We start from the raw sequence: 17593 nt of genomic DNA, 5'->3' as shown, positions 1-17593 counted from the left end.
ATTTATGAGTTTTATATTTAAAAAATAATACGAGATTGCTGCCATCACTTAATAGAAAATTCCAAATTAAGCTACAAGCAGAAAGGTATAATAGAATAATTATCACAGAATGAGGCAATCTAAGATTTCGTTCTGGGTCTGTCACACTACCTTACAGTATATAGAATCAGAAAGCCAAATATCATATTGTAGATAAATCTGGTGAGATTAGGAGTTAATTTGGGCCTCAAATTCAAGCAGCTTTAGTAGACATGGAAATCTGAATTGTGATATTGCATTTTTGTGACTTTGATATAAAAGAATAAAGTTACCAATCAAAAAATGGAGTTTTTAATTCTTATAGAAAATACCCTCTTTGACCTTTGCACTGATCTCTTAATTACTCCCTAGGCCTAGAAAATTATTGCTTTTCTCTGCTCCTGGGGGGAAATAACTGGGGAGCTGAAACTTAAAAAATCAAGCACAGACTCTTCCATTTGTGGCCCAAATTAAAAGAGCATTCTAGCCTCATTGGAGAAGGCAATGGCAACCCACTCCAGTACTCTTGCCTGGAAAATCCCATGCATAGAGGAGCCTGGTAGGCTGCAGTCCATGGGGTCACTAGGAGTCGGACACGATTGAGCGACTTCACTTTCACTTTTCACTTTTATGCACTGGAGAAGGAAATGGCAACCCACTCCAGTGTTCTTGCCTGGAGAATCCCAGGGACGAGGGAGCCTGGTGGGCTGCCGTCTATGAGATCGCAAAGAGTTGGACACGATTGAAGTGACTTAGCAGCAGCAGCCTCATTAGTTGTGTTCTTGCCTGGAGAATCCCAGGGACGGGGGAGCCTGGTGGGCTGCCATCTCTGGGGTTGCACAGAGTCGGACACGACTGAAGCGACTTAGCAGCAGCAACAGCAGCAGCAGCCTCATTAGTTATCTGAAACACGTGAACAATCTCTTTTGCAGCCTACCTTGAGCCACCCAACTGAACATGAAAGAGATCTATTTTGAACAATCCTAACACTTTGCTTCTATCTCCCTTAAATTCCTTCTATACTCCAATCCTCTTATTTTTGTAGTCATTTGTGAGTTTATATCACTGCCCTGCTAAAAATGTAAACTCTTCGTAGGTGGCAAACACATCTTACTCACATTCCTTGTAATTTCTAATGTAAAAAATTACTCATAGCAGTGACTATCACTTAATAATGAGGCTTTTAGAACTAGAAAAAGTCTTCAAAACATTTAGCCAATCTTTATTATTTAGCTTTGGAAAATAACATCCATCTAAGAAATAAAAAGATCAGTTTTCATTCCAATCCCAAAGAAAGGCAATGCAAGAAGGTTCAAACTACCACACAATTGTACTCATCTCACATGCTACTAAAGAAATGCTCAAGATTCTCCAAGCCAGGCTTCAACAGTACGTGAACCATCAACTTCCATATGTTCAAGCTGGATTTAGAAAAGGCAGAGGAAACAGAGATCAAATTGCCAACATCCGCTGGATCACTGAAAAACAAAGAGACTTCCATAAAAACATCTACTTCTGCTTTATTGACTATGCCAAAGCCTTTGACTGTGTAGACCACCACAAACTCTGGAAAATTCTTAAAGAGATGGGAATACCAGACCATCTGACCTGCCTCTTGAGAAATCTGTATGCAGGTCAAGAAGCAATAGTTAGAACTGGACACGGAACAACAGACTGGATCCAAATACGGAAAGGAGTACATCAAGGCTGTATTATCACCCTGCTTATTTAACTTATATGCAGAGTACATCATGAGAAATGCTGGGCTGGATGAAGCACAAGCTGGAATCAAGACTGCTGAGAGAAATATCAACAACCTCAGATATGCAGATGACACCACCCTTATGGCAGAAAGCGAAGAAGAACTAAAGAGCCTCTTGATGAAAGTGAAAGAGGAGAGTGAAAAAGTTGGCTTAAAACTCAACATTCAGAGACTGGACTCAGAAGAGAGCAGAGGAATAGGACAGGGAGACCACATTCTGCCCCACAAATTCATCAAAAGAACATCTGAATGCTGGGCAAATTCCACAGAACAACTTCTCAATGCTGGCATAGGACATCAGGCACCCAGAAAGGCAGTCCATTGTCTTCAAAAGGAGGTAGGACAAAATATAAAAGATAAAAAGAGAGGCAGAAGAGGAAGGGATGGAGACCCATCCCAGGAAGGGAGTCATCAAAGAGGAGAAGTTTCCAAACTGCCCCACCTGGGGAGAGTGCACTGGCTAAGCACCTGGTTGCCTGAGCTGCTCGGACCTGGGAAGGGCACAAAATGCAGGCCCAACTGAGTCTGTGTCTTTGTGGAGTACCGAAGAACCTGAACCTGAGCAGCTTAGACCTGGGAAGTGCACGCAACCCAGGGCGTGCCTCAGACAGTTCCCCGGCAGAGCAACCTAGAGCCTGAGAAGTTTAGACTGGGAAAGTGCACGCACCACGAGCAGGGGAAAATCCAGTGCAGCCGAGACACTGTAAGCACTCCCTTCACATACCAGTGCTATTGTTTGCAGTGTTCCTCCCTTCCCACAGCACTACTGAACAAGTGAGCCTAAATAAGGGACCACCTTCGCCCCCTTGTGTCAGGTCGGAAATTAGAAACCGAAGAGACCAGCAAACAGAAGAAGCTAAAATAAACAGAGGGAACCGCTTTGGAAGTGACAGGGGCAACAGATTAAAACCCTGTAGTTAGCACTGACTACATTGGAAGGGGCATATAGATCTTGAGAAGTATAAGCCGGATCAAGGAATATCTGAAACTGAACTGACCCCACATTGCCCACAACAGCCCCAGAGAAATTCCTAGATATATTTTTACTATTATCATTTTTAAATTCTTTAAAAAGTTTTTTTTTAATTTTTAAGTCATTACTCCTTTAATTTTCATTTTTATAACCTACTATTACCTTGCAAAAAAAAAAGACCCTCCCTATTTATAAAGCAAACTTCATACATATATTTTATAATTTTTGTGACTTTTTTTAGTATTGTATTTTTGAGAGTCTAACCTCTACTCTAGATTTTTAATCTTTCCTTTTTGTTATCTGTTATCAATTTTGTACCTTTAAGAACCCAATCTTCAGTACCCATTTTTACTTGGGAGTGCGATTACTGGCTTGATTGCTCTCTCCCCCTTTTCACTCTCCTTTTTCTCCACCAGGTAGCCTCTATCTCCTCCCTCCCCCTTCTCTTCTCTACCCTACTCTGTGAATCTCTTTGTGTTCCGGGCTGTGGAGAACACTTAGGGAACTGATTACTGGCTGGATCTGTCTTGCTCCTTTTGATTCCCCCTTTTCTCCTCCTGGTCACCTCTGTCTCCTTCCTCCCTCTTCTCTTCTCTGTGTAAATCCATGAACCTCTCTGAGGGGTCCAGACTGTGGAGAGCTCATAGGGAATTGATTACTCTCTAGCTTGGTCTCTCCCCTTTTCATTCCCCCCTCTTCTCCTCGTGGTCACCTCTCCCTCCTCCCTCTTCTCTTCTCCATGTAACTCTGTGAACCTCTCCAGGTTTCCCTCACTGTGGAGAATCTTTTCATCATTAACCTAGATGTTTTATCATCAGTGCTGTATAGATGGAGAAGCCTTGAAGCTACTGTAAGAATCAGACTGAAAACCAGAGACAGGAGGCTTAAGTCCAAAACCTGAAAATACCAGAGAACTCCTGACTCCAGGGAACATTAATCGATAAGAGCGCATCAAAAGCCTCCATACCTACTCTGAAACCAAGTACCACCCAAGAGCCAACAAGTTCCAGAGCAAGATGTACCACACAAATTCTCCCAGCAACACAGGAACATAGCCTTGAGCTGCAATATACAGGCTGCCCAAAGTCACACCAAACCCATAGACATCTCAAAACTCACTACTGGACACTTCATTGCACTCCAGAGAGAAGAAATCCAGATCCACCCGCCAGAACACCGATGCAAGCTTCCCTAACCAGGAAACCTTGACAAGCCACCTGTCCTACCCCACCCACAGGGAGTAACCTCCACAATAAAGAGGAACCACAAACTGCCAGCATATAGAAAGGCCACCCCAAACATAGCAATCTAAACAAGATGAAAATGCAGAGAAATACTCAGCAAGTAAAGGAACATGATAAACGCCCACCAAACCAAACAAAAGAGGAAAAGATATGGAGTCTACCTTAAAAAGAATTCAGAATAATGATAGTAAAAGTGATCCAACATTTTGAAAACAAAATGGAGTTACATACAAATAGCCTGGAGACAAGGATTGAGAAGATGCAAGAAATGTTTAACAAGGACTTACAAGAAATAAAAGAGTCAATAAATAATGAACAATGCAATAAATGAGATCAAAAACACTCTGGAGGGAACCAACAGTAGAATAATGGAAGCAGAAGATAAGTGAGGTAGAAGATAAATGAGGTAGGAGATAGAATGGTGGAAATAAATGAAGCAGAGACGAAAAATGAAAAAAAGAATTAAAAGAAATGAGGAAAACTTCAGAGACCGCTAGGACAATGTTAAATGCCCCAACATGCGAATCATAGGAGTCCCAGAAGAAGAAGACAAAAAGAAAGGCCATGAGAAAATATTTTAGGACATAATAATTGAAAACTTCCCTAAAATGGGGAAGGAAATAGTCACCCAAGTCCAAGAAACCCAGAGAGTGCCAATATGATAAACCCAAGGCAAAACACCCCAAGACACAAATTAATCAAATTAACAAGATCAAACACAAAGAACAAATATTAAAAGCAGCAAGGGAAGAACAACAAATAACACACAAGGGGAAACCGATTAGGATAAGAGCTGATCTTTCAATAGAAACTCTTCAGGCAAGAAGAGAATGGCAGGACATACTTAAGGTGACAAAAGAGAAAAACCTACACCCAGATCATTGTACCCAGCAAGGATCTCATTCAAATATGAAGGAGAAATCAAAAGCTTTTCAGACAAGCAAAAGCTGAGAGAATTCAGCACCACCAAACCAGCTCTCCAATAAACGCTAAAGGATCTTCTCTAGACAGGAAACACAGAAAGGGTGTATAAACTCGAACCCAAAACAACAAAGTAAATGGCAATGGGATCATACTTATGAATAATTACCTTAAATGTAAATGGGTTCAATGCCCCAACCAAAAGACAAAGACTGGCTGCTGCTGCTGCTAAGTTGCTTCAGTCGTGTCTGACTCTGTGCGACCCCATGGACGGCAGCCCACCAGGCTCCCCCGTCCCAGGGATTCTCCAGGCAAGAACACTGGAGTAGGTTGCCATTTCCTTCTCTAATGCATGAAAGTGAAGTTGCTCAGTTGTGTCCGACTCTTAGCAACCCCATGGACTGCAGCCTACCAGGCTCCTCCGTCCATGGGATTTTCCAGGCAAGAGTACTGGAGTGGGTTTCCAGTGACTTCTCCGAAAGACTGGCTGAATGGATACAAAAACAAGACCCCTATATATGCTGTCTACAAGAGACCCACCTCAAAACAAGGGACACATACAGACTGAAAGTGAAGGGTGGGAAAAAGATATTCCACACAAATAGAGACCAAAAGGAAGCAGGAGTAACAATACTCATACCTGAAAAAATAGACTTTAAATAAAGGCTGTGAAAAGAGACAAAGAAGAACACTACATAATGATCAAAGGATCAATCCAAGAAGAAGATATAACAATTATAAATATATATGCACCCAACATAGGAACACCACAATATGTAAGACAAATGCTAACAAGTATGAAAGGGGAAATTAACAATAACATAATAATAGTGGGAGAATTTAATACCCCACTCACACCTATGGATAGATCAACTAAACAGAAAATTAACAAGGAAACACAAACTTTAAATGCTACAATAGACCAGTTAAACCTAATTCACATCTATAGGACATTTCACCCCCAAACAATGAACTTCACCTTTTTCTCAAGCACACACGGAACCTTCTCCAAGACAGATCACATCCTGGGCCATAAATCTAGCCTTGGTAAATTCAAAACAATTGAAAGCATTCCAAGCATCTTTTCTGACCACAATGCAGTAAGATTAGATTGCAATTACAGGAGAAAAACTATTAAAAATTCCAACATATGGAGGCTGAACAACATGCTGCTGAATAACCAACAAATCACAGAAGAAATCAAAATATACATAGAAACAAATGAAAATGAAAACACAACCCAAAACCTGTGGGACACTGTAAAATCAGTGCTAAGGGGAAGGTTCATAGCACTACAGGCTTACCTCAAGAAACAAGAAAAAAGTCAGCTAAATAACCTAACTCTACACCTAAAGCAACTAGAAAAGGAAGAAATGAAGAACCCCAGGGTTAGTAGAAGGAAAGAAATCTTAAAAATTAGGGAAAAGAGACCATAGCAAAAGTCAACAAAGCCAAAAGCTGGTTCTTTGAGAAGATAAATAAAATTGACAAACCATTAGCCAGACTCATCAAGAAACAAAGGGAGAAAAATCAAATCAATAAAATAGGAAATGAAAATGGAGAGATCACAACAGACAACACAGAAATGCAAAAGATCATAAGAGACTACTATAAAGTTTAAAAATAAAATAAAATTTAAAAAAAGAAGTTATTAGCTTTCTTTTTCAGGGAACTAACAGGACTTTGCTTATACGTTTATAATAGCACTCAAATCAATCTACCATAATTATGTGTTTGTGTCTGTCTGCCCTTTGAGAATAAGTTCTTTGAAGGCATGGATCATATGTCTTTTATTTTTGTATTTCCAGCACTTAGCATATTTCTTGGCCCATCATAAGCGCTCAAGAAATGTCTCTTAATTGATTGAATAAATAAATTAATGGATGAAAAATGTTTTCCATACACTCAAAAAAAAAAAAAAAAAAAAAGAGACTACTAAAAGCAACTATATGCCAATAAAATGAACAACTTGGAAGAAATAGACAAATTCTTAGAAAAGTACAACTTTCCAAAACTGAACCAGGAAGAAATAAAAAACCTTAACAGACCGATCACAAGCATAGAAATCGAAACTGTAATCAGTAATCTTCCAGCAAACAAAAACCCAGGACCAAACAGCTTCACAGCTGAATTCTACCAAAAATTTAGAGAAGAGCTAACACCTATCCTACTCAAACTCTCCCAGAAAACTGCAGAGGAAGCCAAACTTTCAAACTCATTTTATGAAGCCACCATCACCCTAACACCAAAACGTGACAAAGATGCCACGAAAAAAGAAAACTATAGGCCAATATCACTGGTGAACATAGATGCAAAAATCCTTAACAAAATTCTACCAAACAGAATCCAACAACATATTAAAAAGATTATACATCATGACCAAGTGGGCTTTTTCCCAGGAATGCAAGGATTCTCCAATATCCAGAAATCAATCAATGTAATACACCACATTAACAAATTGAAAGATAAAAAACATACAATTATCTCAATAGATGCAGAGAAAGCCTTTGACAAAATTCAACATCCATTTATGATAAAAACCCTACAGAAAGCAGGCATAGAAGGAACATACCTCAACATAATAAAAGCTATATATGACAAACCCACAGCAAACATTATCCTCAGTGGTGAAAAACTGAAAGCATTTCCCCTAAAGTCAGGAACAAGACAAGGGTGCCCACTCTCACCACTACTATTCAACAGTGTTTTGGAAGTTTTTGCCACAATAATCAGAGCAGAAAAAGAAATAAAAGGAATCCAGATCGGAAAAGAAGAAGTAAAACTCTCACTGTTTGCAGATGACATGATCCTCTACATAGAAAAGACCTAAAGACTCCACCAGAAAATCACTAGAGCTAATGAATGAATACAGCAAAGTTGCAGGATATAAAATTAACACACAGAAATCCTTTACATTCCTCTACACTAACAATGAGAAAACAGAAAGAGAAATTAAGCAAACAATTTCATTCACCATTGCAACGAAAAGAATAAAATACCTAGGAATATATTTTTTACCTAAAGAAACAAAAGATCTGTATATAGAAAACTATAAAACACTGATGAAAGAAATCAAAGAGGACACTAATAGAGGGAGAAATATACCATGTTCATGAATTGGAAGAATCAATATAGTGAAAATGAGTATAATACCCAAAGCAATCTATAGATTCAATGCAATCCCTATCAAGCTCCCAATGGTATTTTTCAGAGAATTAGAACAAATAATTTCACAGTTTGTACGGAAATACAAAAAACCTCGAATAGCCAAAGCAATCTTGAGAAAGAATGGAACTGGAGGAATCAACCTGCCTGACTTCAGGCTCTACTACAAAGCCACAGTCATCACGACAGTATGGTACAGGCACAAAGAAAGAAATATAGATCAATGGAACAAAATAGAAAGCCCAGAGATAAACCCACGCACCTATGGACACCTTATCTTTGACAAAGGAGGCAAGAATATACAACGGAGAAAAGACAATCTCTTTAACAAGTGGTGCTGGGAAAACTGGTCAACCACTTGTAAAAGAATGAAACTAGAACACTTTCTAACACTATACACAAAAATAAATTCAAAATGGATTAAAGATCTAAATATAAGACCAGAAACTATAAAACTCCTAGAGGAGAACATAGGCAAAACACTCTGACATAAATCACAGCAGGATCCGCTATGACCCACCTCCCAGAATATCGGGAAAAAAGCAAAAATAAATAAATGGGACCTGATTAAACGTAAAAGCTTTTGCACAATGAAGGAAACTATAAGCAAGGTGAAAAGACAGCCTTCAGAATGGGAGAAAATAATAGCAAATGAAGCAACTGACAAAGAATTAATCTCAAAAATATAGAAGCAGCTCCTGCAGCTCAATTCCAGAAAAATAACAACCCAATCAAAAAATGGGCCAAAGAACTAAACAGACATTTCTCCAAAAAAGACATACAGATGGCTAACAAACACATGAAAAGATGCTCAACATCACTCATTATCAGAGAAATGCAAATCAAAACCACAAAGAGGTACCATCTCACACTGGTGAGAATGGCTGCTATCCAAAAGTCTACAAACAATAAAGGCTGGAGAGGGTACGGAGAAAAAGGAACCTTCTTACACTGTTGGTAGGAATGTAAACTAGTACAGCCACTATGAAGAACATTGTGGTGATTCCTTAAAAAACTGGAAATAGAACTGCCATATGACCCAGCAATCCCACTGCTGGGCATACACACTGAGGAAACCAGAATTGAAAGAGACACGTGTACCCCAGTGTTCATCGCAGCACTGTTTTTAATAGCCAGGACATGGAAGCAACCTAGATGTCCATCAGCAGACAAATGGATAAGAAAGCCATGGTACATATACACAATGGAACATCATGCAGCCATTAAAAAGAATACATTTGAATCAGTTCTAATGAGTTGGACGAAACTGGAGCCTATTATCCAGAGTGAAGTAAGCCAGGAAGAAAACCACCAATACAGTATATTAATGCATATATATGGAATTTAGAAATATGGTAATCATAACCCTATATGCGAGACAGCAAAAGAGACACAGATGTATAGAACAGTCTTTTGGACTCTGTGAGAAAAGGCAAGGGTGGGATGATTTGAGAGAACAGCACTGAAACATGTATATTATCATATGTGAAATAGATCGCCAGTCTAGGTTTGATGCATGAGACAGGGTGCTCGGGGCTGGTGCACTGGGATGACCCAGAGGGATGGGATGGAGAGGGAGGTGGGAGGGGGGGTTCAGGATGGGCAACACATGTACACCCATGGCTGATTCATGTCAACGTATGGCAAAACCACCACAATATTATAAAGTAATTAGCCTCAAATTAAAATAAGTAAATTAAAAAAAAAAAACTCAACATTCAGAAAGCTAAGATCATGGCATTTGGTCCCATCACTTCATGGCAAATAGATGGGGAAACAGTGCAAACAGTGGCTGTCTTTATTTTCTTGGGCTCCAAAATCACTGCAGATGGTGACTGCAGCCATGAAATTAAAAGATGCTTGCTCCTTGTAAGAAAAGTTATGACCAACCTAGATAGCATATTAAAAAGCAGAGACATTACTTTGCCAACAAAGTTCCACCTAGTCAAACCTATGGTTTTTACAGTAGTCATATATGGATGGGAGAGTTGAACTCTAAAGAAACCTGAGCGCCAAAGAGTTGATGCTTTTGAACTGTAGTGTTGGAGAATACTCTTCAGAGTCCCTTGGACTGCAAGGAGATCCAACCAGTCCATCCTAAAGGAAATCAGTCCTGAATATTCACTGGAAGGACTGATGCTGAAGCTGAAACTCCAATACTTTGGACACCTGATGTGAAGAACTGACTCACTGGAATAAACCCTGATGCTGGGAAAGACTGAAGGCAGGAGGAGAAGGGGATGACAGAGGATGAGACGGTTTGATGGCATCATCAACTCAATGCACATGAATCTGAGTAAACTCCAGGAGTTGGAGATGGACAGGGAGGCCTGGCGTGCTGCAGCCCATGGGGTCACAAAGAGTCAGACACAACTGAGCGACTGAACTGAACTGAATAAATATCTAAAAATTCTTCACAAAGAAATGGATATAGATAATATATCTATACATTTTCCCCAAAGATACTAATATAGAGCATTTTATATTACCCCATTTGAGTATGGGTACATAGCATAAATCTAAAGCTTGTTTCATTACAATTATGTTAAATTTAGCACTATTTAAAAAGAACTAAACCAAAGTTAGGTTTGACTAAGTTGACTTGTGGTTGACTTTACCATGAAATGTGGCAATTTGTGAAGTAAAAAGAATAAAGTTGTACTTACACTAGTTACTTTACGGTATATTTGAGCTGCATTCTGGCATTCAGAATAAGGGTACTCCGAAGTAGCCATTTCCAGCATACACATTCCAAAAGCATAGACATCCACAGATTCATCATAGTGCTCTTCATACATCTCTGGGGCCATAAACTCGGGAGTACCTACAAAATACCACAACCACGTATTTTTAAGAAAGAAAAATGTAGAGAATTCCCTGTCAGTCCAGTTGTTAGGACTCTGTGCTCTCACTGCCTAGGGCCCAGGTTCAATCTCTGGTCAGGGAACTAAGATCCCCCAAGTCATGTACTGTAGACAAAAAAAATCTATGCCAAGATCACATTCCCTTTGCCATAAGGATTACTTGAGAGAATTTCTGTTCCCTAAAAGCAAAAATACATACATACATACATATATATATATATATAAATATAAATATATATACATACATACATACACACACACACACACATAAAATGTCCTTAATTTCCTTAATTTTCCATACTGATAAAGGACAGTTTGCAATGCTCATAGGTAATGATTACAAAAATCTGTTTTTCTTTCTATCTTTCATTTTAGTTATGTAAAACTTTTGAAGTAGTAAATCCTCTTTATAAGTCCTCAGAATTTTTCAATATTATTAAATACATCACAAAAGAAATACACTGGGATGTCTCTGAAATCAGTCAATATAGAATAGATATTTCAAAGTAAACTCACATTCTAGGCCAGGGGCCAGTAAACTTCTCTATAAAGGGTCAAACAGTAAATATTTCAGGCTTTGCAGTCCATATGGGCTCTGTCACAACTAATTAACTCTGACACTGTAGTGCAAAAGCAGCCATACACAATATGTAAATGAGTGGGTATTGCTGTGTTCCAACAAAACTTTTTTTACAAAAATAGGCAGGGAAGTTCGATTTGGCCCACAGGCTGTGGTTTGATGATTTCTGTTCTAGAAATATACAGTTAAAAAAAAAATCTTCCTTTACACAATCAATAAACTATAAAACGTTAATCACCAATGACACTTTTAGCAAATGATGTTCGCATTAAGGTGGCTAGTCCTAGATCACCAATCTTCACAGATCCAGTGGGTCCCGTGATGAAAATATTGTCACACTTCAGATCCCGGTGAATAATAGGAGGAGTCCTGGTGTGCAAGAACTGCAACCCCTTTAAAATCTGCCTGCACCAGCTCCTTAAGACCTTTGGTTTCATTACTTTAAATCGTTTTAAGTACCTACACAAAGAAACAAAAGATCACATGTAAACAAACATACCTAGCTTATTGTATAAGTACATTATGGTAAATCACATAAGCCAGCCAATACAGTATGTATTATGATTGCCATCACTGAGTTATTTTTTATTGTCTAACAAAATATTTTAAAGTATAAAGCCTCAAAGTATACCCCCCCTACAGAAAAAGTACATACCACATATAACAGTCACAAATAAGTGGCTGTACCATCAGATGAAATGCTCTAGTCAGAAACAAAACAATAGACTATAATTATATAGCATTGCTCACTAGATATTTGAACCTGCCACATCCCCAATCTTTCATCCTCTACAAAATGACATTATCTCTATAATGATTTCTAATTCTTAAGTTCCATGATATGCCACAAACATTAATTTTTCAACATTGTATTTTCTAACAAACTTCATTAACACCCTAATTTTTTAACCTGCCCTGAAACACAGTCACTAGATTCAGATTCTACCAATTCTTTAACCATGTAATGTTACTTTGCCAAAAACTTTTGTGACTCTTGAAAATTATTTCCAAATAAAACTCCATTGGCACTATCAGGGTCAACTTACGTCTTTAAGGTTCCTGATGTCATAAGTTCCGTCACTAATACAATACATTTCTTTCCTTTTAATATAGACTCCCAGGAATCATAAAATCGAACTATATTGGGATGTTGGAGACCCTTTAACATCTCTGCTTCTTCCTTGAACCTTTGCTGCTCGGCTTTGGTTAATTTCCGGTCCTAAAATGGAAGATCAAGTTCCAAATTAAAGTCTAGAAATTGTCTTGGATATTTATAATACCACTCAAATGAGTATTTTATTTATGCATATATATATATATGTATCTATTTTCACCTGTCAATCTTTTTCTCAGTACCTATAAAATCACTGATATTTGTTAGGTACTTGCTCTGACTCCTCTCATAGAGCAAAATGCAGCAGTTGTTTGTTGTATTTGTTGTTGTTGTTTAGTTGCTAAGTCACGTCCAACTCTTTTGTGACCCCATGGACTGCAGCCCACCAAGCTCCTCTGCCCATGGGATTTCCCAGGCAAGAATATTGGAGTGAGTTGTCATTTCCTCTTCCAGGGGATCTTCCTGACCCAGTAATCAAACTCACATCTCCTGCATCACAGGTGGATTCTTTACCACTGAGTCACCAGGGAAGCCCTGTTTGTTGTATACTTTAAACTGATACATTGTTATATGTCAATTATATTGCAACAAAATTAGAATAATAAAATTTCCTTTGCTGGAAAAGAAAAATAGTATCTCAAAATGAGAAAAAGTAATAATCAAAACCAGTCCAGTCTGATTTCAAATTGGGAAAAGAGTATGTCAAGGCTGTATATTGTCACCCTGCTTATTTAACTTATATGCAGAGTACATCATGAGAAACGCTGGGCTGGATGAAGCACAAGATGGAATCAAGATTGCTGGGAGAAATATCAATAACCTCAGATATGCAGATGATACCACTCTAGTGGCAAAAAAAAAAGAGAGAGAGAGAGAAAGAAACTAAAGAAACTCTTGATGAAGGTGAAAGAGCAGAGTGAAAAAGCTGGCTTGAAATTCAACATTCAAAAACTAAGATCATGGCATCCAGTCCCATCATTTCATGGCAAATAGATAGGGAAACAATGGAAACAGTGACAGACTTAATTTTCTTGGTCTCCAAAATCACTGTGGACAGTGACTGCAGCCATGAAATTAAGACGCTTGCTCCTTGGAAGGAAAGCTAAGACAAACCTAGACAGTGTATTAAAAAGCAGAGATATCACTTTGCCAAAAAAGGTCTGTATAGTCAAAGCTATGGTGTTTCCAGTAGTTATGTACAGATTTGAGAGTTGGACCATAAAGAAGGCCAAGTGCCGAAGAATTGATGATTCTGAATTGTAGTGCTGGAGAAGACTCTTGAGAGTCCCTTGGACAGCAAGGAGATCAAACTAGTCAATTCTAAAGAAATCAACCCCGAATACTCATTGAAGGACTGATACTGAAGTTGAAGCTCCAATACTTTGGCCATCTGATGCGAAGAGAAGACTCGTTGGCAAAGATCCTGATGCTGGGAAAGACTGAGGGCAGGAGGAAAAGAAGGCATCAGAGCATGAGATGTTTGGATGGCATCACTGACTCAATGGACATGAGTTTGAGCAAACTCCTGGAGACAGTGAAGGACAGGGAAGCCTGGCATGCTGCAGTCCATGGGATCACAAAGAGTCGGACATGACTTAGCAACTGAACAACAATAACAATCAAAACAGATAATAAAAAACTTTCCCTAAGAAATCTTTGAATTTCCACATCTAAGGATCTATAATGTCAGGGAAGGAATAACAGAATGTTAGACACCTAGACATTGGCAACATATTTCCAGACAGAAGTATAAGGTTACCAACCAGTAAAAGACATTCAAACAGGCATTGGACCTGTAATTTGCCACATTAAATACTAGAAGGCAAACGAGAAATATTTATAGAATTCTGAGGGATGACTGTGACTCTCAAATTCTGAACCCAGACAAGCTATCAATCAAGTTTACAAGGGAAAAATACACACATTTCTATGAAAACAAAGACACAGGAAGTATACCACATCATTTACCAATCCTGAAAATAGTACTCAAAGAATTAAATGTGGCCAAATAATATCATTAGAAAAAGAGGGTGCAGCATGTCATGAATAGTAAGAAACTTTCAATAATGCTTTTTAAAAAAGAAGCTTAAGTAACTGTGGCTAATATGGTTGGCGATGTTCTCTAAACAGTAATTAAAACTGAAGATATATACAGCTGACCTTTGAACAACACAAATTTGAACTGCATGGATCCACTTACACCTGGATTTTTTTCAATAAATATTACAGCGCTATATGATACATTGTTCATTGAATCCTTGGATGTGGAACTGCAAATATGGAGAGTCAACTAAAAAGTTATCATGAATTTTCAACTGCTTAGGGCTGGCACCCCTCACCCACACATTGTTCAAAGGCCAACTGTAATGCAAAATGATAAATCTGGAATTACTTCATTAAAATCTAATACAGAAGGAAGAATAAAAACAATTTCTATCTTCGGCAAGGGAGAGGAGAGAAAGGATTGATAGAACTATTTTAAGTTTTGATGTCAATAGATAATTAAATTATGTTAGTTAAAAATTTAGGTATGATTTCCATTTCAAGATGGTTGACAACATATTAATTCCCATCCCTTCCTACACCCCACCAAAATGACAAAAGAAATATATAAATAAATCTACAGTAGTATTTTAAATGTGAGATGGGTTCAAACTAAAGATTTTTTAAAGATAAAAAATATATACCCTGATAGAATGCAGTTATATGAAACTCATGAGAGTATAAGAAATGGCAATTTGATAAAAGACTTCTGTTAAAAAAGGTTTTTTAAAGACTTCATAGTAACCCTAGGTAAGCAGCACAGCCACAGCTCTGACAATTTCATTTTTGGTTACTTTATTCATATTATTCCTTGATATGAAAATATGTAAAAGGAGAGTCGGTTGCAGCATGGTTTGTAATTGTGAAAAATTAGAAATAATCACACAAAGAAGGCAATGGCACCCGACTCCAGTACTCTTGCCTGGAAAATCCCATGGATGGAGGAGCCTGGTGGGCTGCAGTCCATGGGGTTGCTAAGAGTCGGACACAACTGAGCAACTTCACTTTCACTTTTCACTTTCATGTATTGGAGAAGGAAATGGCAACCTACTCCAGTGTTCTTGCCTGGAGAATCCCAGGGACAGGGGAGCCTGGTGGGCTGCTGTCTATGGGGTTGCACAGAGACGGACATGACTGAAGTGACTTAGCAGCAGCAGCAGAAATAATCACAATGTCAATAACAAAGTCTATTATATGCCAAGCACTGTCCTAAATATTTTTGTATATTAATTAACACTTTTAGTCCCTACAATAACCCTTTGTGATAGTCACTAATACTGTCATTACCATTTTGCAAATAAAGAAACAGGTTAAGAAGGTTAAGTAATTTGTCCAGGATCAAATGGGTTATATAGAATGCTAAACTTGGCTATAAACAAATTTAACAGTTAAACGAATAAGCTAGGTCTATGTGTAGTAATGTGGATAGATCTCTTAAGGCCTACTATTGAGTGAAAAAAATCTGAAAGAAATTTATGACACCTTGTACATAAAAGGGGTTTTCTTGGTGGCTCAGTGGTAAAAAACCCACCTGGCACTAAAACTAGTTTTATGTTTTACTTTTTAGGTCTATGAAGTTGAAGTGAAGTGGCTCAGTTATGTCCGACTCTGTGATCCCACTGACTGTAGCCTACCAGGTTCCTCCATCCATGGAATTTTCTGGGCAAGAGTACTGGAGTGGGTTGCCATTTCCTTCTCCAGGGGACCTTCCTGACCCAGGGATCAAATCCAGGTCTCCTGAATTGCAGGCAGACGCTTTACCTCTGAGCCATGAGGGAAGCCCCTTTTAGGTCTATAATTTATTTAGGGCTATAATTTGAGTTAAAATTTTGTGATGTGTGAGAGTTAGGTCAAGGTTCGTTTTTTTGAATATGTATGTCTAGCACTTTTTGTTGAAAAAAACATCCTTTCTATGCTGAATCACCACTGCACCATTTTTCTTTCTAAAATCACCTGACCACATCTGTTTGGGTCTATTTCTGAACTCTATTCTGTTCCACTGATCTATATGTGTACCTACCTTTTCGCCAATATCATACATGTATTATTACTACACCTTTAGAGTAAGCTTGGAAATCAGTTAACATGAATTATTCAAACTTGTTCTTTATCAGAATTGTTTTAGCTATTTTATTATCCTTGCCTTTGTATATTAGTGGTTTTTTTTACTATTATTATTATTTATTTTTATTTTTGGCTGTACTGGGTCTTTATTGCTGTGTGCAGACTTTCTCTAGTTGTGGCATATGGGGGCTACTACTCTCTAGTTGTGGTGTGCAGGTTTCTCATTGTGATGACTTCTCTTCTTGCAGAGCGTGGGCTCTAGAACGCAAGTGCTTCAGTAGTTGCAGCGTGCAGGCTCAGTAGTTGTGGCACACAGGCTTAGCTGCCCCAAGTACATGGGATCTTCCCAGACCAGGGATCAAACCCATGTCCCCTGCATTGGCAGGTGGATCCTTAACCACTGGACCACCAGGGAAGTCCCCCATATTAGTTTTAGAGTCAGTCTGTCAACATGTAAAAAAAATTCCTGCTGGGATTTTACTAAAATTGTTTTGAATTTCTAGGTCATATGGAGAGAATGAACATCTTAAGAACAGTGAATCTTCCAACCAACACATTTATTTAGATCTTTGATTTCTTTTAACAGTGTTTTTTAGTTTTCAGCATACAGATTCTACACATACTTTGTTATTTATACCTATGTATTTCATTTTGGGTGCTACTGTAAATAGTACTTTTTTAAAACTGCAATTTCCAATTATTTATTGCTACTGTAGAGAGATATAACTTTTTTTTTTATATTAACCTTGTATCTGGCAAACTTGTTAAAATCACTTATTAGTTTCAAGTACTTTTTGTAGATTCATTGAGATTTTTCATGTAGATAATCATGACATCTGCAGGTA

The 17593-nt window shown here is 38.2% G+C and overlaps 1 protein-coding gene across 1 annotated transcript in view; it reads right to left on the bottom strand.

Annotated features, from left to right (window-relative positions):
• The window catches only part of WNK3 (WNK lysine deficient protein kinase 3), a 188214-nt gene that overhangs the window by 128745 nt on the left and 41876 nt on the right, over nt 1–17593 (bottom strand). The window contains 3 exon segments of the mRNA XM_070366298.1: nt 10750–10907; nt 11766–11986; nt 12574–12746. Coding sequence (XP_070222399.1) covers nt 10750–10907; nt 11766–11986; nt 12574–12746 — 552 coding nt within the window.

The sequence above is a fragment of the Bos mutus genome, chromosome X, assembly GCF_027580195.1.
Source record: "Bos mutus isolate GX-2022 chromosome X, NWIPB_WYAK_1.1, whole genome shotgun sequence".
NCBI classification, from domain to species: Eukaryota; Metazoa; Chordata; class Mammalia; order Artiodactyla; family Bovidae; genus Bos; species Bos mutus.
The sequence above is the reverse complement of the archived record's forward strand: the minus strand, read 5'-3'. Positions and strand labels throughout refer to the sequence as shown.